Source organism: Achroia grisella, unplaced genomic scaffold (assembly GCF_030625045.1).
Source record: "Achroia grisella isolate CSIRO2021 unplaced genomic scaffold, CSIRO_AGI_Agris_v1 utg516, whole genome shotgun sequence".
NCBI lineage: Eukaryota > Metazoa > Arthropoda > Insecta > Lepidoptera > Pyralidae > Achroia > Achroia grisella.
This window is the reverse complement of record NW_026712909.1, coordinates 1,058,531-1,084,989: the sequence shown is the minus strand read 5'-3', so window position 1 is coordinate 1,084,989 and position 26,459 is coordinate 1,058,531. Positions and strand designations below refer to the sequence as shown.

The 26,459-nt window shown below is 31.5% G+C and overlaps 1 protein-coding gene across 3 annotated transcripts in view; it reads right to left on the bottom strand.

Annotated features, from left to right (window-relative positions):
• The window catches only part of LOC131847164 (transcription factor hamlet-like), a 133,991-nt gene that overhangs the window by 27,031 nt on the left and 80,501 nt on the right, over positions 1–26,459 (bottom strand). For 2 of the 3 annotated variants that reach the window (XM_059196640.1, XM_059196641.1), the window contains exon 3: positions 11,807–12,249. In XM_059196640.1, coding sequence (XP_059052623.1) covers positions 11,807–12,249 — 443 coding nt within the window. Of the gene's footprint in view, positions 1–11,806; positions 12,250–18,931; positions 19,043–26,459 lie in introns of those variants that run through there. The other variant, XM_059196643.1, reaches the window with a different exon arrangement.

Sequence of the window (26,459 nt, the reverse complement as noted above, 5' to 3'; positions counted from 1 at the left end):
TGCAAGTGAAAGATTTTTAGTTCTAGCATCTAAGTTAATCTAATTAAAAATATGGTTTTGAAATTGAACAAACAATAGCGTGTGTTTTACTTATAGTAATAGTATACGTATAACAGACATTGTCTACCTAATTAGTAAGTAAGTAGGAGCCATAAGTGTCCATATATCTACTTACTATGGGTAATATTTATAATATTATAACGACGACATTAGCCACATACATAACAAAATTTCTTATTTACAACATGGTTTCCTTTTTATTCTATGTACACATAAGTTTTATACCTAAATAACAACGACAACTTACCTACTAAACTTTACATTTTCATACAAATTCCATTTAAAACTATAGTGTAAGCAGTACTTGACGACTTACAATAAATAGAAGTATAGTACAGTGCGGCACATAGCGGCACATTATAAAAACGTAGCGAGCAATTTAAACGAACTGTGGGTAGATCTCATATTTTGCACTCCGCGCAGAGATCGCAATTTCCCGGAATACTCGGAAAAGCTACAAATGTTCCCGAGTCGTTCGCGTCAGAAAATTACATTTTATAAATTTTAGTGTTGTTATTCTATCGATATATTGAATATTATGCATATAAACGCTCTCACAATTTGAGTTTAGTAAATTATCGTTCGTACAATAATTGTTTTTCACAGCGTAAGTTTAATAATGGTACAGAAAATAAACCATGTGACCCTCCAGATTAAATAAGAATAATTTATATTTATCCCCGAGATCCATAGTAATAATAGTATTATAGACCCATATGAACGAATTGCTGGATCTCAAATACTATATGTTGTTATTTATTTTTTAGGACCCATTAATAAAACTTCTTCATGTGCAATTCTTTATGCCTAAGGATCACTAACACAAGCAAGTTTATTTCACTACTTCATAACTTCATTTAAACTTATCTATATGTACTCATTTTTATTTATTAAAGATATTTCTTTTATAATTTAAAGATACAATATATCAATAAAACAACTTTAATAAGAAATTATCTATAGGAATTATGATGAACTGAAATAAATCAACATGACCATCACCATGACTTTTTGCATTCAAAATATTTAGGAGTTATATCGACATTATGAACTCACCGAGCTCATCCCTACCGGTAACTGAAGAGCGTTCCCCGGCAGTTGCGGCTAGCACGCGTCGTTGCACGAATCATACGTCTCGTTTCACAAGATAACAATTTGTGTGCGCGCTTATTTACCCGCCTACCTACTACCTACACGCCTGCGCCAAATTGAATCTCCTATATACATTACTTATTTTATGTGACCAGTACACACAATCTAGGATCTTTTTCAGATGAATGTACTACATTAAACCAGTTCTGTTAAATAAATATGTCCCGTATACAAAAAAGGATGGAAATTAACAGGAGAGTCACCTATGTACTAAAAATATTAATCATGAAGAATATTGTTAGAATACTACTTTTATGTGTTATATGAAATATTTAAGGCGTCCATAAGCTACGGTAACCTTTTATCCTCAAGTAGGCATTCTGCTTGTACTCCATCGTAGTATATAAAAAAAATATTGTCACATGTTAAAATTTTGAAAATTTGACACTGTCAAATTATTTTATTTAATCATAATTATGTGGGACACAACCTATCTTATTAAAACAGTTTTGGCTTTATACTAAAAGATATTTTAAAACTACGATTTGAATCTAAAATTAAACTCATTGTTTATCAAAATGGCAATATAAGTATTCACATTTATCCCAAAATATATTTTATTTGATTTTATGAATACTTAAACCACGACAAATTTAAATCACCTACTAATTAGCCCAATATATCACTTAATGAAACGTTACCGTTTGAAAAACGGGTTTCTCGAAAAATTGTAAAAATTAACCCCACTTTAGGGTTTTTTCCATATATCTTGCTCACATTTCAGCGACGTTTCCTCGACTTGTCTTCTTTATCGGTCTCGGAAAGGCATTACTTCCGCAACTGTCTGCGGGAAGTCAGTTTTTTTTGTAAGCTACTTTTCTACACGCCCTAATTTTTTGCTGTCTTCGTTAGATCGAAAACGTTTGTTCATGAAAATAAATATCTTATTCTAATCGCAGTAAAGTATTTATTTATAGTATGTAGGTAGTATTGTATATGACAATAGTTATTTTTTATTCGTTTAATCATAAGTAATATAAAAATTAATAATAATGAAATTATAAGTCTGTGTTTATATGTTACTTTTAAATTTGGCATGTTAGTTAGTATTTAGAACAAAGTAGGACATAGAGTTTATCCCAGTCAAAGCGTTAAACGAACGAAGTTGCAGCAGAATTTTGTACTCTTAACAAATTTTAATTAAATATACTAGTAATATTAGATATACATGCAAAAAGTGTTTCTATGTCTGTTTCTTACCTTGTCAGGATTAGATGGCTGAACGAAACTTAAGAAATTTGATTTGAAGATAAACAGTATTTCAAGGGCGGACATGGACTAACTTTTATCTCAGAAAATATTCTGGACGGAAGTGAAATAGACAATGATAGTGAGTTAGTTAGATAGATGCAAATGAAGTCGTCAGTTACACCTATGTATTTATAAAGTAAACACGTAATTCATTACATAAACCATTCATAATTATAACTATGTACATAATAGTTATTATGCACATAAATATTAATCATTGCTATCATTAACGCATTGGCATTGTCCTTTGTATTTGCCGACTAATATTGTCACACGCTCCATAAATAACCTGTACATATGAATAGGATTTCACTGTTCATCATTGTCACAGTATCCTGAACAAATTATTGAGAAATTAGGACTTCGTTCTACGGTCACGTTTTGACCATTAAATTGGAGACAAAACGTCCTAATTCCTGACACGACAAAATATCCACGAACGCTATCATTGCGCAAAAAACCGGAATAAAACAAGACTTTTTGCAGTTAACGATGTAAGTGTATTATTTATTTTCAATCTTATGACGTTGTTATTTAAGGTGAGATTATTTTGGGGATCGATTTGTTCACAGTATATACAGTGCAGTGGGTGTTATGAATACGATGTCCTATTGATCTAGTATCAACGGCACCCCCATTGATCGACACAAAGCGAGCCTATCGTTTGTTCAGTGATCGGTGAACAATCGCTGCTCCCGATACTCTTGTGTTGTTTTGATGTAAAAATGAATATTATAGTATTTAACACAGTGAAAGCCAAACATACCTACTTGCATACTGTAGGTATAGTACCTTAGGGTACCATTTTAATGCAGAACTTTGAAACTTTTTGAATACGCGAATGTTTTTATCCTGCTAAGTACTAGTCACCACATAAACTCTAAGGTAAAAGTATAGTCATAGTAACTTTTAGTTTTTTTTTTATTATACTATAGAATTAACAATTAATTGTATTGTTTTGATCCCGACTTCATAAAAAGAGTTTTATTTACAATTCGCAAATAGAAAAACGCTTTTCTAATTTATGTTTTTAAGTTCTATATACTTTTCCTATGTTCATTATCAACATAAAATCATAATTATAGACAGTTACAATAAAAAAAATTGCGGAATGTGTATGTGTAATTAGAATTTACTTTGGCGCCCCTACGCACATAATTGATTTTTCATATAATCTCTAATATTTATATCAAAACCTAATAAAGATTTAAAAAATTAATAAAATGCTCTTACATTTTATTAAATCTTTAACCGTCTATAGATTACTATATTTTTATAATAAAACTACTACTTGGTAAAAGTAACCAATATGTATCGTATCGTTTGGGAGCAATCACAAATCGCTACGAAAGATGCGACCTCACATCTGGACGCGTTAAAACGGATTAAGTGGAAGATTACACGCGAAAAAAATGTCATCAATGCCGACTGACAAACACACCGACAGATTCGTCATGGTGACAATTGCATGGGATCTGGAATTATTCGGTTATTTTAGTTTTTTTTTCTCTTTTGCTGCCGTTTTTGGTTCCCATTATTGGTAATAGTTATAGGTGCATTTGTAGAGTTTTTTTAGTTGGTATATATAGACTTGTTCTGGTGGTTTCTAGTTTTCTATATTATGTATGTATTATTTTATTTATATTTATATCTAAAAATATAGCAACTACGTATGTCTTTATTACATAATATAAAACAAAGTTGCCGCCGCATACTAAATGTCTGTATACTAAAATCTTTTAAATTACTCAACGGATTTTAATGTAGTTTTCAGCAATAAATATAGTGATTTATAATAATATGTATTATTGATAAATATTACAGTTCAGAAATGTGAAGAAAATCATAGATTTGTAATGCCGCATGCATGAGGCGAAACGCGGACAGGTCGCTAGTATATAATGGGTAGGCACACCTTAGGTAATATATATTAAAGATAGTAATAATGCAGATATAACGAATCTGGGTAGATTACCGTCTGCATAATTTACGACAGCATACGACAATTTTATACATGGTTATTGTAAAGAACTGAATGTTTCTTAAAATAAACTATAGTCCGTGTTGCTCGTTGATTAAGTTTTTTTTAATCTAATATGATATTTTTGTAGTTTATACTTTCACAAATATAAAATCTAATCTTTCATCTTTATATTTAGAATTAATTACTCACTATAAACCATATAAAATCTTAGTAATTATTGAGGCATGCTACTGAAAGCAAAGCTGCCATTTAGAAATAGCCTGCGCAGCGCTAAAGTTACCAGTTTGGCATCAAACGCATCAACAATCGCCTCTTCCCCGATTCCACTATAAACATCGCATAACCTAACCCAATAACCAACGCTATATCGCATTGCTTTCGGCGTATTTCGTTATTTTGTCTACACGGATGCTGGCGATGGCATACTGACGACCAACGAGAAAGAGCTCTTACATCCACCAATTCAATATTATGTTCAAACTTTCTGGAAAAACAGGAAGGGTCAGACGACACTGGCCAATGGTAACATTGTGGCGCGAACGTGCCGTGGCTTCAACTCCAAAAGCTATTATTGTTCTGGCCAGCTCAGATGAAATATTGCCCCACTGTACACGCTCGCACTGTTTTTGTGAACACGAATTTTGTTGGGAAAAATATTGGCGCAAATAAGAAGCCGCAGAGACGAACCGTGAGTAAACTTCGCAATGAGAAATTATTTGTAAGTTTGTTTGTATCGACATCACGATTGTAAGCACGCGCCGCTACAGATTCGATTATACTGAAATAGTCCGTTTCAATGTAATTTAAAACTTCTTCATCTGGTTAGAAAGCTATTCCTACAAACATAAAAATATATACTGTAAATGATATAAGCACTTAATGTTATTCCAAATTAAGTTATACCTTTGATATATTAATAATAATAATATTTAATAAAAATATCTAAGATCTGCCAAAATAGAAAAAAAGATAACAGTAGTTTTCCCTATCTAAATCATAGGATATATCCTGTGGAACTAAATATTCATAGTACCCAAAAATTATGATGATAATGTAATCCCGGCCGATTTCGGCCACGGCGATTGTCTTCAACACCTGTTTTGCCGTTGCTGTGCTCGCATGTGGCTTATGTAGCCAATTTTGTTTATAAAAATTCTCGCACATTGCGGACATGAGAGCACACCGTTTCACACCGGTACCCAAATATAAAATATATGATAGATATAAATAATAATTAATAATTTTAAGTATTGGACTGTGGGAACTGGTTATTAATTACAGATAAAATAATTATGATACCTCTTGGTATTTCCAAATCCGTATAAATACTATATGATATCCATTCATAATATAATTAAAGTTGTATTTAATACAGTTTTCCTAATAATATAATATATACAATACGATTATTTATATATTAGGTATGTACAGGAATTTTCAATAGAGTTTAAATTTGTTTTATACACATAATAACTTTACAGTTACATTCATTCATTTTAATCGAATATATTACAATTATTGTTTCTTTTAGAAATTAAATATGTTTAAATCTCATTTATTTTATTCAAATAAACTCATATGATAGAAGATTAATTTAACTTACTTTAACATGGTAATAATACCTTACCTAATATGAAATGGTAACCGTCATATAAAAAAAAAATACGATGTCTTTTTGATTATGTTCCATGTTTTATGGAGAAAAACTATGGACGTTTATATTCATAGTCTGTCCATAGTTTTAGAGTTAGTTGTAGAGTAAGCGAATAAACTCTATCGTATACAATGTGTATCTTAATTTTATTTGCCTGCGTTCGTGTACCATGTATATGTACGTACACAGTGAAAGTGAAGTTAGGTCAAATTTCTTAAATCGGCGGCGAATACTTCTGAGGTTGGAGGTATCACTGCGCTACATTCACCACCAGTATACATCAGTTACCATCACTTACCGTATACTTGTCTACCACTATGGTTATTTAAAAAACTTTCTTCAAGCAGATTAATGTCTTACAACATAATAATAACATATTTCAAGATAACTGTATTCACCCTAAATATTGAAACGTCTCTCAAACAGGCGTATCGAGGGGTGGCCGGGCCGAAGTGACAATGACGCCACGCAGAAGATAAATTTCTATCACGCCCGGGGATTAGCTACTATTGTGTAACAGTGTAAGATTAACTGATAAAGTGTCTGCTTGTTAATAATAAGAGTAATGTTTTGAGTAGCTCACTTGGGGAGCAGCGTTTATGCCACAAATGGTAGATATTTATCTATCTACTTATTTAGACTAGGTATTAAATATTTGTTGTTGGAATTGCTTAAGTCCTAGTAATGCCTATTGTATTCAGGTCGTTTGTTTTAAGTTTTTGTATAATAAAACTAAATATAAATTATTTTATTTACATAATAATCGTCATAAGAATCTTTTATGATCGCATCACTAGGCACAAGTTTCTCCTTACAAAATATATTATTTAGTATAAACATTCATATAATTTAGTTTTTAGCATTTACCAGTTTTCTGTTTATATTTTACTAATAAAAGAATGACAGTATGAAGGTTTCTTAAATGAAATGCGAGTATATTTGGCTGGGCCTGTAATATTACAACAAAGTATAATAATATAGTATCAGTGATACATGAAAGAGCACTATTTGTAGTACCTATGCTATTTTATTAATAAAACTAAATTAACATTTGTATCAGGTGACGTCACTGTTATCTATTTATCATAGTAAGACAAGCCTACAGTGTTTAATACATACAAACACCTAACATTAGCCATCACTGAATCTCAACAACAAAACACCATCTGTACTCTGATACATTCAGTGTAAGACGAGATCCAACCTAGTATCGTATAAATAAAATCAACGTTGCAAGCATACAACATAACAATAAAACTTTTATTATTATTATATCACTATTATTACAAATTCAATAGGTTATGTCAGCCGCCTACCGTAATGAAGATGTAATGGGGCCGCTCGTATCAGTAATCCTTTGTGGAAGGGGGTGACCAGAGCTGAAAGGATGTCACACGAATATGATAGATATTTTGACAGTAATGCTACAGCTCCGGCTACTAGCTGATGCATGGGCTTAAATTGACGCTTTTTAATTTTTAATTCCATTCATAAAGGGTGCCAATTAATAAACACGGTGAATATGTATTTCGCGCATCTGTTAAAAATCTTTGTGATCGATCATTTGGACAATTAAATGAGTTATACATTTCTCTGTTTTTCTGTGCACTTTTTTGTACAGTTTAATTCAATAAATGTTTTATTACAATAATTAACAGTTTTTCTTGCAATATTTACATAATAATTAATTAAAAATACAAAATATAGAAATTGCATCAGTATTAAATGTCTAATTTATCTCTCTGTAGTCGTGAATGTAATGTAGGTGTACCAAGATATGATAGGAAATCTGCCTTTAATTACTCTTAACCGAAATCAATAAGTTATATTATAGAAATTATAACCGTAACTATGAAAATAACATATAACTTCTAGAGTACAAATTAAAACACATGTTTAAATAAATACGGGCCATCATGTCCAATTATGCTTAGCTATAAAAATAGTTGAGATAAATAATTCAAAATTTGCGACAAACCTTATCCGAAAATCCTTAATCCGAAAATTACTTAAATATTTTAGTAGCATATTTGAATATCTCCAATAACTGTAATGATTATTACTGTATCAATGATTAGTGATATATGCCAATTATTATTATATTACGTGCCAATTTCTCATCAATTTTGACAGTTAAACCCCGCGAATATCTATAATTGCCTCTCTATAAATTTATAATTTTATGATTGACATTTGTTATTATGACCCTTATCCCGAAACAGGTTATCTCATATTAAATTCATCCATCCGATCAGTAATGTTGAAGAGATTCTTTTAAATAAACATTAGTTTATTATAAACCAGGAATATCCTAGTAATATTTGCATATGATCACTTTAAATTTTAATTTGTTTATAAGATCACACATGTCTAATTTAAAATATATTTTATGAGAGCTGCATCAATGGGGGACATATTTGTGCATAAGTTTCGATGATCTGTGAGAAAATATTTGCGCATCTTTGAATAAAAATAAAGTTTTATTATTATCACATTTTTTTAAAGTTATAGATGCGTTTCAAGCGATTTCGTGACGTTTCAATTCAAGCAAAAAACTTACCAATCAACTTTTCATTTTAAAGTATGAATACTGCGACATCTCTCATTGTGGATTTTTACCGTTACTTTCATCATTTTAGTTAAAAAAGTGTAAATTTTTGTTATAAAAAAACTGTTGACGGGGGTCACGCCTAAACCGAAATTAGGGTTTCTTCTAAGCCAACCTTTATTGCACTTTGACACGGGATGTTCTAAAGAAATCATTGATTACCCGGATAGTTTTTTTTTTTCATTTGAAGATTTTATTGAGATATCGACATTTGGGAAACGGTGGTTTTAGATAATGTTACCATATCTGATTTAACAATGCTTATAACCCCTTTATAAGTTACGGTAGACATGTGAATTAAAGCAATCCTTTGATTTTGGTACGGGTACGTAATACATATAAATATAGTAAGGGTAGAGATAAAAACGTTTTTTATGTAATTGGAATAGTAACAAACTACCGATGTGATACGCAGTATATTTTATGTAATGTCTACCAAGGTAAATAGTGGTAGTCATAAAAATGTAATCGAAACAGATTCTTGTTTCATAATAATAAGATAGTGATTCTCATTAAATGTGTTCATTCTATTTACTTTGTTATTTGAGAACAGAGGAAAAGTTATCAAAGATTCTTTATGGCCAGTGGGTCGGAAGCGAGTCGGTCAGCGTTTGTCCACCGTTTGTCACTAATGACGTGGCCACAATTGCCCTTTTTACACTACTGTCACGTACAAGCCAGATCACACAAACTTCCGCCTAGTGAATAAGTGCAAGAATTTGTTTAAAAAGAAATTATTTAATTCCATTTAGAGGATTGTTAGTTATTATCCTCTATCTTTTAAGTTATGTCGAAAAAACCATTTGGTTACTTTTATTTGAAAATATAGATTGCGATTATAATAAGTCTAGTTCAACTACTAGATAGGTGCAATAAATATTTAGATGGTGATGTGTATGTAACTTTATGTACTTGCCACTTTTTCTTTATGTTTTTATTAATGCTATTTTACACTATCATTATCAGAAATAGTTGTCCTTCAGAAATAGTATATGTGTATCATGAATTTGAATTTTTAAAATTGAAGTAGTTAAGCGTAGATAGCTTTTATAAGCTATCTACGCTTTTATTGCTTCAGATTCCATTGAATAATGTGTTACGAAATATTGATCTAAGATTTATTTGGAATATTGTTTGTTACCCAATAATTACATTAATAATTTTATAGTTACAGATCTAAAATGAATTAAATAACTAAATAACCGTAACGTTTCTAATAATCCGTTGCTATGCCATGCCTATTACAATTCGGCTGACATAGGTAATATCAATATTGTGTTATGAAAGCTGTCATAAATGGTCCATTGGGACACGTCTACTGAGCATATAGGCCGGAACTAAATGTCCGCTTGTACTGCACAATGGTATGGTTTAGTGCAACATGACACCCACAATACCACACAACGTATGCTCGCTGTTAGTCTGTCTCAGTATTGTGCTGACATTTGATAACATTCGCTCATCTCGATTCCCGTGATCGCATTATGTCCGATGCGCATCCGGTGTTTTATCTGTTTTGCTACGCTTAAATTATTATTTTTAGCCATAGATAATAATACCTAGGACAAATGAATTAATGGGTATGTTATGGATGTGGTATTGGCATTGTGTGACTGACATGTGTCTTTGTTATTACTAGTGATATACAAGTATCTACTCCGAAAAAAACTACTGATTACATCTTTAGTTTAATAGAATTAAACTCTATTAAAGGGAAAATACAAAGTTTATTTTTTATAGACTATTCTTAATTGATTCAATTTAAAATTATCGTTTTTTGTTACATTCATTTAAATCGTAGTTTTTATAATTTATTATTTTGTAGTACCTAACTGTGTTAATTGACTAAATTGATTGATTAGGTTAAAAAACAGCCTATTCCTTATCCGATATACTATACCTATGTATAACTATTTTTCAAAAGATGACGTTATAAAGTAACATATATACATGCAAGTCAATTTAAAGATTGAGAGTGGTGTGATCTCCTTGTTTACTGCCTGACTTAGATCTCAAAGGTTAATTCATATTTCTATCTAATTCTTCGGTTATGGAAACACCTATAACAATCGTGTGTAATGTAATGTAAGCATGATAAATGTGAACATACGCAACACATAATGTTTTCACGGTTCTCATCTCAACTAGAGAATTACAATAGTTTTCTAAATTAGTAAGTAATAGTGGTTTTCATCTTATTTGTCTTCGTAAGGAAGACCTGAGACATATATTTGCCAGATTTAATTGCTTAAATGCTATAAAAATCTTCATTGAGAACATAAAAGTAATTTTATACTTTTGCTGAACCATCCCAGCGTAATACAACAATTGATTTCCGTTTCCTACGACCAGATAACCGCCACACCCCTCGCGGATTTTAAAATTGCATTGAATTGCATATTGGATGCTCACATTCAACGTACATTACACTTGTATGAGCCGTACTGAAGAAAGTATAGATATACGAATATATTCAACTAATAAGTTTCTGCTTGATTACTGTATATTTGACTTAAAAATTTACTTATCGTGTTCATTATACAAGATATATATTATGAATAAAAGCATTATTAGTTTGATGATGAATAAAAGCATGATTATTTATTTTTTAATTTCCCATTAATACTAATCTCTATGAATGTTTAACCTTGGTAAAAGCAAAAGTTTGAGAAATATCAACGTAGTACCTAACATTATAATTGAAAGAAGGTAACCGCTAAGAATGAATGTTTATTTCCAATCTTTCATTAACTTATGTTTCTTTTATCGTACTGCTTACTTTCAAATAACATAACACTCATAACATACCTCATGATAGACACGTGGCATGTCAAATTTTTGTAGTACGTACCCAATTGAAAATAACAAGAACGCAAACTACTTAAGGACATCAATAAAATCGACACTTTATTGCATCCGCGCTTGACAAGCGCCTCAATTTTGGTTCTAATTTATTAACGAGCCAACCCGTTTCTGACACCCAATTTTCACGCACTTGACTCGAACTTTTTTACAAGTGGTTCATTCACCCAAATGGGTTATAAGTTATCCTTAACAAGAAGAAAGAGCGCCTTGTCATCACTACTCAAAAACTTACCTCCCAAGCGTACTTTGACTCCAACGGCTGCGTCCCCCACTTGCCCATAAATGGTCCGTACTTAGTTCCAACTAAAATATTCGATCTAGCGAAGATGCCACCATTTTTCAATGTTAGTTCATTTGGAATATTGAAATTAGAGGTCTCCTCTGGCTCGTCGTCTTTTATCGCTTCGTCTTTGTCTTTGGAACTTTTATCTGGATCCAGAAATTTCTGGTTTTGTAAATCGATTGGTCTGGATAAATAGCCAGCGCCGTATTCAGCGTAATTTGGTGACAGATATGTGTCAGAAAGTGTGAAGTCTAGACCGCCGTAGTATTCTTTCACATCTGCTCCCGGCGGCATATTTTCCTGCTTGATGTGGACTAGAGTAGGAGCGGATTCCGACCCGACGGAATCCGTCGGGCTCGGCGGTGGGCTCCCAGATTCCTGGCTGTCTGCTGCTGTGGAAGAAAAAATTACACTGAAGAAACAGTTTTGCGATAAGCATAATTTAATTAAAAAAAATCTAATTAAGAGTACCAAAACGTATATTCTCCATCGGATCAATTGGACACTGGATGGTGTCATATGCTCGTTGCCCAATTTTTCACAACATAGAATATTATAATTTGATATTATCAATACCATTAACATCTAATATCTTTTTACTATAGGTATATACTAAAAAGTACAATAGTAACGAGGCAAACAAAGTCGGCATTTCTGTGTCTTAAGGATTTATGTAAATATCTGGAGAATATAGGAAAAAAGTTGTATATTATGTATGTAAAATATTGGTTAAAAAGAAATGCAATGAATAAATATTACAATTTTATGAATACTTTTAATATTTGCCACCTACAATTTTATCAATAAAATTAATAGATAGCGTTGTATAGATCATTTATTTATTGTAATCCCCCAATTATCATCAATATATGGCAATTAAGAAATGTATACGCGTAAGTTGCGGGCACCACTAACTGTTATAATACATTGATAAAGAACTTTTCATAATCTAAATATTATTCAGGCTAAGTTAACTTTTAAGTAACTTAGGAAATTAAGTAATGAATAAAATTATACATCAATATATTAATCCACTACCTGTATCCCTGACAATCCCTGTACATAATTCGAATCAGAAGTTATCCTATGTCATATAGGATATGATCTATATGTATACCAAAATAGTTGTATGTAATAATCCATTCTTATAAAAATTTGCGTTTATCATAAAAATATAGAATGGACTAATATTTCGTCATTTAGTCTCATATTTATTTATAATATATAATATTATAATCGTGTTACTAATGGCTATTAAACTAGAGATAATATTTAAAACATACACAGTTCGTATCAAGAAATCTGGCCAGAAACCATCCCTAGAGGTAGCACTTAATAATACGATAAAAACAGAAGACGAGTGCAAGATGCTGATCGCATTATGTCTGTTTCCGCTAACCACAAAAGGTTTCCGCTTGTCTCTCAGAGCATCCCTGCTGTATGCAAATCCAGCATCTTTGATTACTTTTTTACTTTGTCCAACCCCAATATTTTGTCCTTTAGATTGGTAGTCTTGTTTTTCGTTGTGGTTATGAACTTTACGATCCCTTGAATGATTTTTATATGTATGGTATCTACATTATTGCTTCTATTACACTTAAATATTTATTCATAAACACCAAAGTTATATTGAGTAACAAATCAAATAATTAAGTGCCTAATCAGAGTTTCGAAAGTATTATATGTCAAGTCCAGAATATATAGGTCTATATCCGTATATGAAAGTTGCCTTAAATTTAAATTAAACGTTAATGTATTAGATAAATAAGGATAAATTGATATGTAACTATACTAAGGTAAGGTAAAGGGCTTGTAACAGAAATACGATTATTACTCCTTTTATTGCTTCGATATTGTAAGAAGCGTCTAAAGGAATACACAAACATAAAAAAAGTTCAAATAACACCCTATAACCAAACTGGCCTTACCAGCATGATTAGCTCCTCCTTATAAGAGATCTATGTCTAGTGAAAGAACATTAACAGATTGGTATAAAAATTATGTAATGCGAAATTAGGTATTGATATGTAAGTATATAATAATTTGATCAGCCAAAAACGGTTACTCGGTTCAATCACAACATACCACCATTTTAACATCAACGTACATTGTACATTTAAAATAAGTACTGATTACATGTAGATTAATTGCGTAAGATTAAGTAATAGTAATATGTAATAATATTAAAATACCTATTTATAAATCATAAATGTAATAAAACAACGATAACGCAAACACCAAGCAGCCAATTTTGTAGCTTACATAAATTACAAATTACAAGCTCCCATTAGTTTTAACATGAGCCTATATAAATTATTCAAAAGATTAGGAAAGTTCCAAATTATAATTCAGTGTATGGCGGCTTTCATATATTTCGTCACACGACATTCATGATTTTATGACCCCTTCACCCGTCTAGTCATAGTTGGTCAATGTATGAGACTCCCCCCTCCCCAGTGTGACATCACATATTTCGCAATTTTATTAAATAATATGTCCACTGTTACGAGTTACAAGCAGTTCTAATTTCGTATTTTGATTTTTAGATACCTAGGTATATATTTTTTAAATGAATGCAATGGTGCACTCGTGTGCACTAATGGCGGCACCAGTGGTGCAGGATGATATTATGAATATGATTCAGATTGGTCAGATTGCTCATCATGATTTAATAACAAGGATTTAAGCGCGACGGTTCTCAGGAGAAACCGCGTGGAGGCCGGATTTATATGATACATTGCTAGCAATGGGGACACTATATCCCATTACTAACAATCCCTACTTAGATATATTAGATTTTGAATTGTGACGTCACAAAATTTAGGTGCCTCCTCCCGCTGCTTGTCATACTAAGTCACACTTTGCCCCCGAGGGGGAGCCCTCAACATGAGATATAATTTATGGATGGGCCCTAATAGTTAGATATAACTACAGTGTTTAGTGAAGGAAACTAATTCGTATTACAGCGTACGCGTGTCATCAATAAAATACAACCCTAAGCAAATACAACTGAAAGAGACACTCCATAAATCATAACCCACCCTATTACACTAATATAGTTGTTAAAACAACCCCTATCTTGTCCATACGTCTTCCTAAGCACGCGTCGTGAAAAAAACGCTATAAAATTAGACGCTTGATATACGTTTAATTCAACACGCTTAAAAGAGAAATGATAACTGCTTAACATAACAAAAGCTTACTTCCATTCACTATCCAGGATGCGCGTGAACGCAAAGGAAGCCTTTATTGAATGAAGTTTGGTGAGTATTGCATTTGGGTTGCTATGCGGATTCACCTGCTTCGCTGATAATAAAAATGTCTTTTGTTTATTAAAGCATATTTCACATTATAAGACCAGTGGCACAAAACTAGTTTTATGATATTTGTTACATATTTTTAACAGTTTATTAAAGTAGTTACGTGTACCGAAAACCGTTTCGTACTCTACGTAGCGTTTTAATAAAACGCATGTAACTAATTTTGTATAAACATGATATAAAACTGGAATTGCAAAATTTTCATGTTGACGGTGCCAAACTTTTAGGTCTGTTGTAGACTTTACTAATGAAACTATTTTAGTATTATTTTACATTAAATCTAGAAATTTATATCGTAATGAAAATTAAGTTTGAAAATTAGTATTAGCTACTGAGCCACTGCTTTTATAATAATGTACCTTAAATTGAATGGATGCAACATGATGTAGTAGTTGTAGTAGTAGTAGTAACGAGTTATTAAGATGAACCTCTAAAATTACGCTACCAATTGCTTGCAAACATGTACCTAATATAAAAAAAGTAGATACACTACTTCATAAAAATATTATAGTGAGTATTTTCTTCGTTACGTGTATTGTGATATTGGCTAATAAGACACGGTCCAATGAATTGTAAAAAGCAAAGTTCGATTTTCAAATTCAAATTAGTCACCTCGACAATCCCAAGGCTCATTTGAAGCGTTTGTCCACATACGCTGCGTGCACGGACAATGCAGACGAGTCGTCGTTAAATCTCTGGTTTCCGCAGAAACCCACCAGTTTTAAAATAAGAACATAGTTTGAACAAGACAAGGTGTAGAGCTGTCTTTCGAAAAACAGCTCTGTGTTTTTCTTATAGAATGCATGCAAATTAATTATCGTACTATTAAATACAGCTGTCTGTAATGTAATCAATATATGATCTAGTATGAACCTCTAGTAATATATAAGATATAGAGCTACTTGTTTCTATTTTACTTTAGTATAAGTTATTTAATTAGCGACTATTTTAAACTTTGTAACGTAATGTAATAAAATTTAATCCTGAAGATTATTCAAGATGTCAAAAAAGTTTATTTTATGGATTTCATTGTACTGTCATCAATATCATTGAGTATACCACTTCTTCAGTAGGGGCATAGAACGGAATGGGCATGAAGTTTCACTCAAACAACTTATATCGCTAAAAAAATATCAAGACCTGAATTATAATTTTAAGATTCACTTTATACAATATAACCCGCCTATCAATATATACCTACTAGTTCGTCAATATAGATAATATTGAGCACAGCGCAAGAAGTCTGATATTTTCAAACCCATTGTGTCGTTTAATTGTGAAATGGAAAGACAGACAGACGCACTTTCGAGAGTATAGATAATATCAGTAACGATATATAAAAATTGTTATAGTCGTCTCTGAACATTTCTGTTTGCAGACCCCACTGCAAGCTAATTTCACAAGTTAGCCATGGAGACTGACAATAACCACACGGTTTACGTCGCTCTGTCACTGCGAGTTCACGGCCCGACTCATAAACCACTCAATGCTAACGAGCTATAAATCATATAGTAACGACCCAAAGTCTAAAATCGTTTGTGAAATATTTTTAAACGGGCAAGTGTGATGTTAAGTAGGCGTGAAAACTGCATGCCTCATCGGACATACGGCAAGTGAGAATTCATTTGAGACGAAACAATAGTAAGAAATTCGCGGAAAGCTGCACTTTCTAACATTACCTTAGCAATAATGAATAAGCACGCAATCGTTGGTAACCATTTAAGTACATTACGACCGTCTAATTACTTATGTAATTAGTTACCCCCAAATTAATACCTTTAAGCCGCAGGAATATATCATCATATTGTTTTAATATTATTGAACTTATACTCCGCACGTTATAGTGTGGTACGGATGACATGAACAAGATTTAGCATTTATGTATCCTAGTTCTATTCTATAAATTAATCAGTTGTGAGAGAAAATCTATTATATCTGTTAGATTGTTACCACATATTATTATTATTATATGTGTGAATATTTGTGAAACTATATAGAAATATTCACATGTAGAGAACTGCAAAAATAAATATTACAATAAAAACTATTTTGTCCCAAATTATTCAAATCCGTATTTCAATAGGTGTATTATTATATTATCTACATCTTTTGACACCACAATACTACAAACAAATAAATGAAAACTATATTTATAAACGGCCAATACTAAAACAAACAAGCTTTCAACCCGGCGGCGGCCGCCAAAAGGTGACACCACTTCGAAAAGTTTTAGTCATACAAAAAAAATGTTTTTACTTCATTTCGCACACCCTTAACAGAACCACAGATAACACAAGAGTCAGAAAAAATTAAGTGACGGTTAGTGATCTGTTTATTTATGGTAAAATAAAAAATAATAGACAACATATTATCTTTTTTTCAACCGAATTCCAAAAGAACCATATTCTCAAGTCGATAGTTTTTTTGTGGTAACACATACGCAATATTATTGCTGAAACTGAACTGATCTTGAAGTATTTTTACAACCCATTATTTTATTATCGTGTTCTAATTAGTAGTAGTGTTGTGTAGGCCAAAATACATATTTATCATCTTATTTTGTTTCTATTTTATTATAGTCTAATTATATTGTATAAATCATATGTTACAACATATTCTTTATTGTTGGTAAAAATTAAAAATATATTTTCTTTGTATCTTTTATCATAACATACCGTAACACATTTATCATACGCTTTTTTTATTCTTCTTTTGCCTACTAAGATATTATTAAATTTCCACATATACGATAATTGTAATATTCTTTTAAATTGTAATTATCTTTTTAATAGACTTACATGAAAAGTCTATTACAGACTCTTGGTATGGTGTGGTACTCTCATACAGTGGGGGTCGCCCTACACTGCATTTTCATATAATATTTTACATATGTATATGTGTAAACTGGATCATTTTACCTTACATTATATTTATACATTATTCCGAAACCCTATAGTTCTAAAAATTCCATAATATTATAAAATTTAACTATTTTAGGCAGAATAATCCAGTTAATCCAGTCTTTCATAGGTACTCTACAATAAATTTCCTACAGTCAGATTAATCTAAGATACGTTAAGGTAAACTACATCGATGACTTGTTTACCAATCTACAAGTATGAAAAAAACATTACCTACAACTATTGTTAGAGCCATTTTATATTATAGTTATTTTATATTTAAATAAATAACATGAAGTCTCCTACATATAAAAAAAATACAACAACAATATAAAAGAAATAAGTAGGTATTATTAAATTAAAAAATATATCTAAATTAAAAATAAAAAGATGTGTTATTATTAACTTATTAGCTGATTCAGAAACAAAATCTCAGAAAATAAATATTTTTAGTAAAATAGGTATAAACTTAGAGGTCAATATTCGAAAATTATGAACCTTCAAATGCTAAAATGTACTACTTATTTGAAACTTCACTAACAACAGTGTTATTGACCACTCTGTCATCTAACTTATAGTTAGTATAGTTATAATTAATATGCTTATATGTATTATACACTTGCCCTACATACCTACCTAGAGTACACCTGATAATAGATATTTACTTAAATAGACCAACGTAGTTATAGGTAAATAATATAGTTTACTATGGGACTGACTACCTATTGACCTGTTTAAAAAACAATGTAAGTATATAGGTATATAAGTTTATAGAGGTACACTATATATCACTTCGTTATATGTTTAAGTTATGGACACACTATTCAAAGTCAGAGTTGATAAGGAAAACTTACCGGATATCTTCATTTTTGGGCTTGCATCAAAGTTCAGCATACGACGGTATTGTAACATTTTCTATGGTATGGTATATATAACATGGTCTATGCACACTATACCTAAAATACTTAAAATACCTGCCTATACTTCTTTCAAAGACACTTTTTTATATAAATAAGTCTATGTAATAATATGATACCAATTATTCGATTCTGCTTATATAAATATTAAATATGAAACAAACTACCCAATTACATTCACCAATAAAATTCACTAAAATCCAATATGCGTTAATTCATTAACATCAAATTTCACTACAACAAAACGCACCGAACGTCCAAATGTCATTCTTAATTTAAAATGTCGATATACGTTAAAACAAATGCGTTCGAATTTTAAAATTGTTTAGTGATGTGCGTTACGAGTGACTAGTCGCGTGCGAATCGAATTTGATAGTGCGGCACCGACCGTCGGATATGTGCAACGGCCGCGACGAACGGTGCCAGAGTAACGCGAGAGGAAGCGAGAGCAAGCCAGATCATCCCTAGAATCCCGAATCACATACCCTCGCCCGGGCCGCCCCCCGCACCCTGCGCTCCGCCTGTGTCTTTGTGTTACACCCCTCTCTCTCGCGCTAACGTTACGGGGTCGCTTATACAAGGTTATTGTCTGAAAATAATTCGTTGGGCTTTTTCAGTGGACAAAATGCTAGTAATAAAGTTATGCTTAAATATCAGAAATATATGCAAATAAGGGGATTTTCACTTATAATATACTTATTACATAATTTACTAAGAGCTTATTGAAAGCTCAGTACTAGTAAAACTTGTAAAAAATAAGAAATAAGTATTTGTACAACTTATCTTTTCAACATAATATAGGCAATTGTTTTTCGTAAAACATAATCTATGGGTATATGGGTATATGGGTATCTATGGGTAATAATAGGCACAACTACAATTTCTATTAGGTGCAATATTTTACAGCCAAGATCGACCTATAAACAATGCTCCTTCAGTTATCAACAGTGGATGCCAATAACAAATCACTTGCGCGACACGACCATTTTTTTAAGACCCCTGATATTTCCCTGACAACCTATTCTGTATAGCAGCAGTATTGAAATCGCTAGACAAAATGTTTCAAGTAATAATGGTCGGTGATACGAGACAAGAAGCCGATTAAGAAAACAAACTGTATTGAATGAACCTAGCAATATTGATGTTTTATTACTATATAGGTAGGTATATGCTTTTTATTGTACGGCGTTATTCATAATTATTTTCAATTAATTGAATTTATTTATTAATTATATTGTACATAGATACTTATTACATTTTTAAAATAATTAGTGGACATATTTTATTAAAACTATTTATTGTAACTACAAAAACATAACGAAACGGGTTTATAGTATTATTAATGATGAAAAATTCACCCAACAATTCTTAAGAAGGAAGTACATTGGTAGGCCATTTTTGTTTAGCATTAATACCAATCGATGGCTCATCCATCTATGGGTATTAATACCACAAAACATGACTCTTTATACCAGTTGATAAAGGAACCATGTACTGATATTAATACCACCAAACATGACTCTTCTAAGCTTCTTTTGGAAAGAGAAACCGTCGGCGGCTGCGAGAATCATAATATTGGCCTCTAATAACATAGGTAAATAGGAAGGTACTACATCATTCATATCACGTCTTGTTGTATATTGCCACAAGACTAACGTCTTGTTGCTAGGCAAAAGACATGTCACCCACTAGACTTAGCCTAAAAGCCGTTCAATATCTAAAATATGAAAGATAATTCATTCAAGAACTTAATTTAATTTAAAATTTTATGAAGTAGAGTCCCCTTATTTATAAATATAGTGTCTCATTAACCAATGTTAACGTTAACAAGAGCCAATTAATGATTTTATATTTATTATCAGAGTGAATCCTTTATGAGATAAAGTACTCTTAAATAGCTGTATGTATAGTGTATGTTCTATCTAATACTACTGTCCGACAGATTCCCTATCCCATTCCATCGGGGCTTAAAATTTCGACGGCCTAAGATGAAGTTCAAATCCGTAGCGGTCAGCCTAAAGCCGTATTAGTAGGCCAGAAGCTATCTTTCCGCATGTTTGCAATACCTATGACCCACCGCTTCTTCAAACGTTGATGAAGCCACAAAGTCCAGTTGCGACACTATTGGTACCTATAGTAAAGGTCGATAATACGTATCTAAGTAAGTACCATTTAACCATCATACTAATATAAATAGATATGACCTATATATAACTAGACATGTCTAAAAATACGGTGATGAATTATGATAATGAATGATGTAGGGTAATTAGGTATTGAAATTATTTAAATTATTGGGAAATTTAATAAGTTATTGAAATATTACCTAGTTACAATCAATATGTAGATTATAAATGACAAACAATACAAGATATCTGTACAAGAAACTCAGATATATATATATCTTTTATTAAAGTATCGTAAACCTGAATTTCATTGCTGCTTTTACAGCGTCTGAAAATAGCGACCGCTAGTGTACCAAGTGAGATAGCAGATAACTAGATAATGCTCAAGATCTGTACGCATCGCTCCGATTGGCGGACGCGGGAAGGGGGCGGAGCCGCCCCACGGATGCGCCAATGGGATGCTCCATGTTATCTGCGTCTTTGTCTGTCAACAGATTCTGTAATCATGTTGCACAGGTGCTCTGCGCATCGAGTAGAGTCGCCATCGCTACATATCACTTTCATATATCTACGGAAACCACATGACGTAGATATACATACTTAGATAGTTATAGAAAGACAAGTGGTTTACCTTAGCTTATGCTAGCTTAGCTTAAATAGAATATAAGGTCGAATCTGAACAAGAATCCAAGAGGACACAACTTTGATCCAGATATGCATCAATATCTAAATAAATGTAAATACTATCTAAATTTTACAAACTAAACATAAAATGTAGAGACTAAGCCTAAACTAACATTGCAAAAACAAATTAAGTATTTCAATTGTTACAATTTATTATTCGTAATGCTTAAACGACTTTTAACTTTCTCCTACTTATAGAAAGCCTAAAACATTATAAGCAAATAACTAGATCCGTAATTTTTTTAATATAATTTCTCTGCAGTAGTAATAGTATATTTCCCTCTTATTAAAAAGGTATATCAATGAAAAGTTAAAGTAGATCAATAACTATATTTATAAACTAGCCACCTACAGCTTGGAATAAAGAAATGCAATACATAACGAAAACAAACAGTTTTTAATTAAATCTTGTTAGCACACGGATAGTTAGTTAGATATTCCATATCGTTCGTAAAGGCGACAACAAAAATCGATTTGCGACAGATACGAAGGCTGATAATCGATTTTCGTTTCTATAGATGTCGTAATCGATTTCACAGTTGGGCACACATTCACATTTAATCGAGTAGGTGTCAAGCACTTATGAGATCATTTTAGTGATACTTAGGCACTAAATTAAACTAAGAAGTAACGTATAAAATAACAGTATAGAACAAGCCAGTTTAGTAGTTCAACCCATCCTAAAGGTGTTGAAAGAGATGTTTATAGGATTGTTACCTACCTTATCTATGTATTTGGGCTTTGTGCAACAAACACAAAATAGACAAAAGAACGAAGAAGAAAGACTCAAATCTTAGTCTTTACCAATACTTGTAGACAAAGATAGATATTGTTGTATAAATTAAATTAGGAAGACTATAGTAATCACCATATCCTATCGTATTTGTCAAAAAGAAATAATCTGTTAATGTAATCAGCAACCGAAAAGACAAGTCTCTGTAAGCAGCATATTACAAGAGTGTATATATATTTCATAAATTGTTTATTATTACGACAGTACGATCTACCTTTAATTTTATAAAATAATAATAGGTATAAAATTTGATTATTTCACTCACACTTTTATTATTGGCGAAATATGTTACTTATTTACTTTCTAAGTAGGTATACACTTGTACTTAAACATATAATTTCTAAATACTTCGTATAATATTATGAAATGTAAGTTACAAGTTGCAATATTGTCACTCCAGATAATTGAGATAAGCTCTACTTTAAGGGGGCAACCCATAAACATGTATAATGTATATGGACATCTATGTATGCCATTATTCAAATAAAGGTACTTATACCTGAAACTGGTAATTTATCCGATAGAAATAAAAACCAAGTCACCTACTGTAATATTATTCTAAGGAAATTTAAATTCCAACTGCGCATGAGAATTTATATCATTTAATATCGCCGAGACCATGAATTTATTAGGAGAGCTGTGACACGAGCCGCAACATTATGTCACGAAATATTTTATAGGGCGGGTGCATATATCTTCGTTTGCAATGCTATGAGGCAGGAGACAGTGAAAATGTGGGACTTGGTACTTATTTACAGAGCTGAACAAATATTCAGCTTAATTTTCAGAGGAGATTTTCGTTGTAGGTACTGTATATCTAGTAATTAGATAATTTAATGGTTTTGTAATTCATGAAGTTTGATTAAATATTCATTCGTTCAGTAGTAGAGGTATCGAATAATTTGCGTTGATATTTTTACTATTATTATCATAATTAAACATCACAGCTGCATATAAGAAATACGTAATAAGTACCTACTAAAATATTCAGACCATTGGATTTAATAAAATGAAGTTAGATACGGATGATGATTGTAATATTGACAACACCGTTTGGTTTAAGTCAAAATCGAAGCAACGCTTTATACAATTTTAACTCATAGGAACCAATGAAACATTCAATGACACAGTCCACGTTACTACGACCTTATTTCTATACAAAATACCTCCATAATAGCTAACTTAATACAATATCAATGTAATTATAGAGGACCGTGAACTTGTAACAATCACGAGCAATCTCAGTTGTTCTTGGCTTCTCCTGGTACAGTTTTTACGTAACTAAGACTCTAACCTATTAATAATTAGTATTATATAAATAGATACATAGTTAAAATTATAATATCTACATCTATTCAGATGAATAAAACGCAATAATGTTTTTTTGTTTCTGACCTGTTAATTTTTATAAATAAAAAACCAATTAATCCAACCTATTCGTATTACTGTAGTCAAACTATAATTTCAATTACATCGCGTAATCATGCAAGTAGATAGCAAAGGTTTACTTTTACGTATATAATCCTCCTGCCACGTTTGATTCTAATACTCTCAAAAAATATAGTTATTTCATTATTTTTCGGACTAATTCAAAAACGACGGATCAAATTCATGCGACATCAGTGGTGACGGTGTATAGAATACTACAAATCCGTGAAAGAACTTATAGAGCGTTTGCAGTCAAACTACTGCTTGATACGACTTTAGTATCAAGACATCACGCTTTCACCACAATATCGACAGTTAAAAATGCTTCAGACTATCCTATCTAGGACTATATTTATGAGGATATACTATTTTATTATTATTAGCGATATCAAATACAGTTAGTGTTGGAAACACCAACAAAAATAACTGTTAAAACCTCTTTACTCATAATTTTCAAATAGAGAACGCTGTGTTTTCAAGATACTGATTGTCTTTTGTTTCTGTTACTCTTCAATATTTGTTACAACGCTGATTATAACGTAAATATTATAAAAATAATAATTTGGTGTTTTATAATTGTTTTCAACGATTACATCCACTCACCTCGTTGAGATTCACACAACAATTCACACAGTTACAAGATTTCTTCTTACTATAAAAAAAAATAGAAACCAGTTGTTGAAATACGGTATTGAATACAGAGTGAACGGACGTGACGGGCGGCGGCGGTCTGCTCGCGGCCTCTACGAAATATTTGCGAACTGCCCTCCTTTTGTTCAATAGTCTCCCTTTTTTGCCGACAGAATACCAGAGCGGAAAGTTGACGGAAGTTTTACCTCTGAGTAATACTAATACTTGGAATATTCATTTACCTAGTTTTGTTTATAAATAGACTTTACATGGATATAGTTATAGTACAGACACTTCATCTTTCATCATCATTGCAATCTAACTCTCATAATATGTTAAGTAATGATAGACAGATAGATAATAATGAAAGATGCAGTGTAGTTATCGCAAAGTATAGTAACGAACGTCAGCATTCTCTGTTTGTAGATATTATACAAATACTCATTAGATAAAAATAAACAAATGTAATTAATAAATTGCATCTATGTTTTTAAATAACCATGTCTCTTTTTGTCCATTTAAACTAACAAATCAAAAAATTGTAACCTATATAAATAAAGAAATTAAACTAAAAATGTACCTATATGGAAGTTGATACATTTTGCATTACTCGATAAAATAGTTATTTTTTTTTTAGTGACGATATATATCTGATAGCCAGTGTTTAAAATGCAATAATACCATCCTCGTCAAAAGAGGACACAATATTGAAAATTATTAATACAAATAATCTGACGTTCATAAGCGGCTAAAATGTCCTACATGAATAAATGATTTTCGATTCGATTTATTTAATTGCTGTATAGTTTCAAGTCAACAGAGCAATTATGTTCACGTCTAATTATTAAACAACTAACTAGTATCAAAACTGTAATTTCAGTTAAAGTAGATAATAAATAATCATACATTACTACTATCAATCTTCTTAGGCTACATCTTATATCTAGTAGTTTGCATGTGTTTCCCATTGTACAAAGGTATCTATCTACATATAAAGTTAAGAATTGTGCGAATGGAGGCAGAGGGCGGGTGGCACTCATTGTGTTGAACGTTATCGCCCTGATAAAGTACCTCCGCTACTGTCCATTGCATTTGAAAGGATAAACGATACGAAGCGATAAACTTTAAAACGTTTCAGTAAACTGCCCGTAATCGATTGCGAAGATATTCATTTTGATTCAATTGAAAGCGTTATCCAACTGGCCAATGGATAAGATATTTTTTATATAACATTATACTATCCTATTTTGTAAAATATTATTTTTGAGTTCCAATAAAGTCATATATTATATGCACATGCACCTCAAAATATTCATATTTGCATTTCAGTTTTTTTTATAGAGTTCTTGTAAAATTTTGTTTTACTTCACTATTTTATCACACTTCAATAAATCTACGTTCTTCGAATATTTAATTTCCATTTAATTACATATAAAATGTGAAACAAAATATGAACAAGAAATTTCAGTGCATTCATTATTTTCTAATTCTTGTAGGTATATTTTTATATAAGTCCACGTGGAAATTCACTCTCATATCCTTTACTGTCCATTTAAACCATTAAATTGAAATGTTAGAAAGAATTGCTTTCAAAATGTTGAATTTAAATTGGCGCAACAAAGGGGCAGCCATTTCAATTTTGAGTGAGCAGTTCTAAATCGGAAAGTGCGATAGCCTCTCGGTAAGCGCCTCCTGGGGCGACTCTATACGACTCTGTTGGATTTATAGGCGCAATAAAGTAGCATTAGAAAGTATTGCCGATTTACTTAGTTGAGAATGTCGACCGCTTGAGACATGAGTGTGA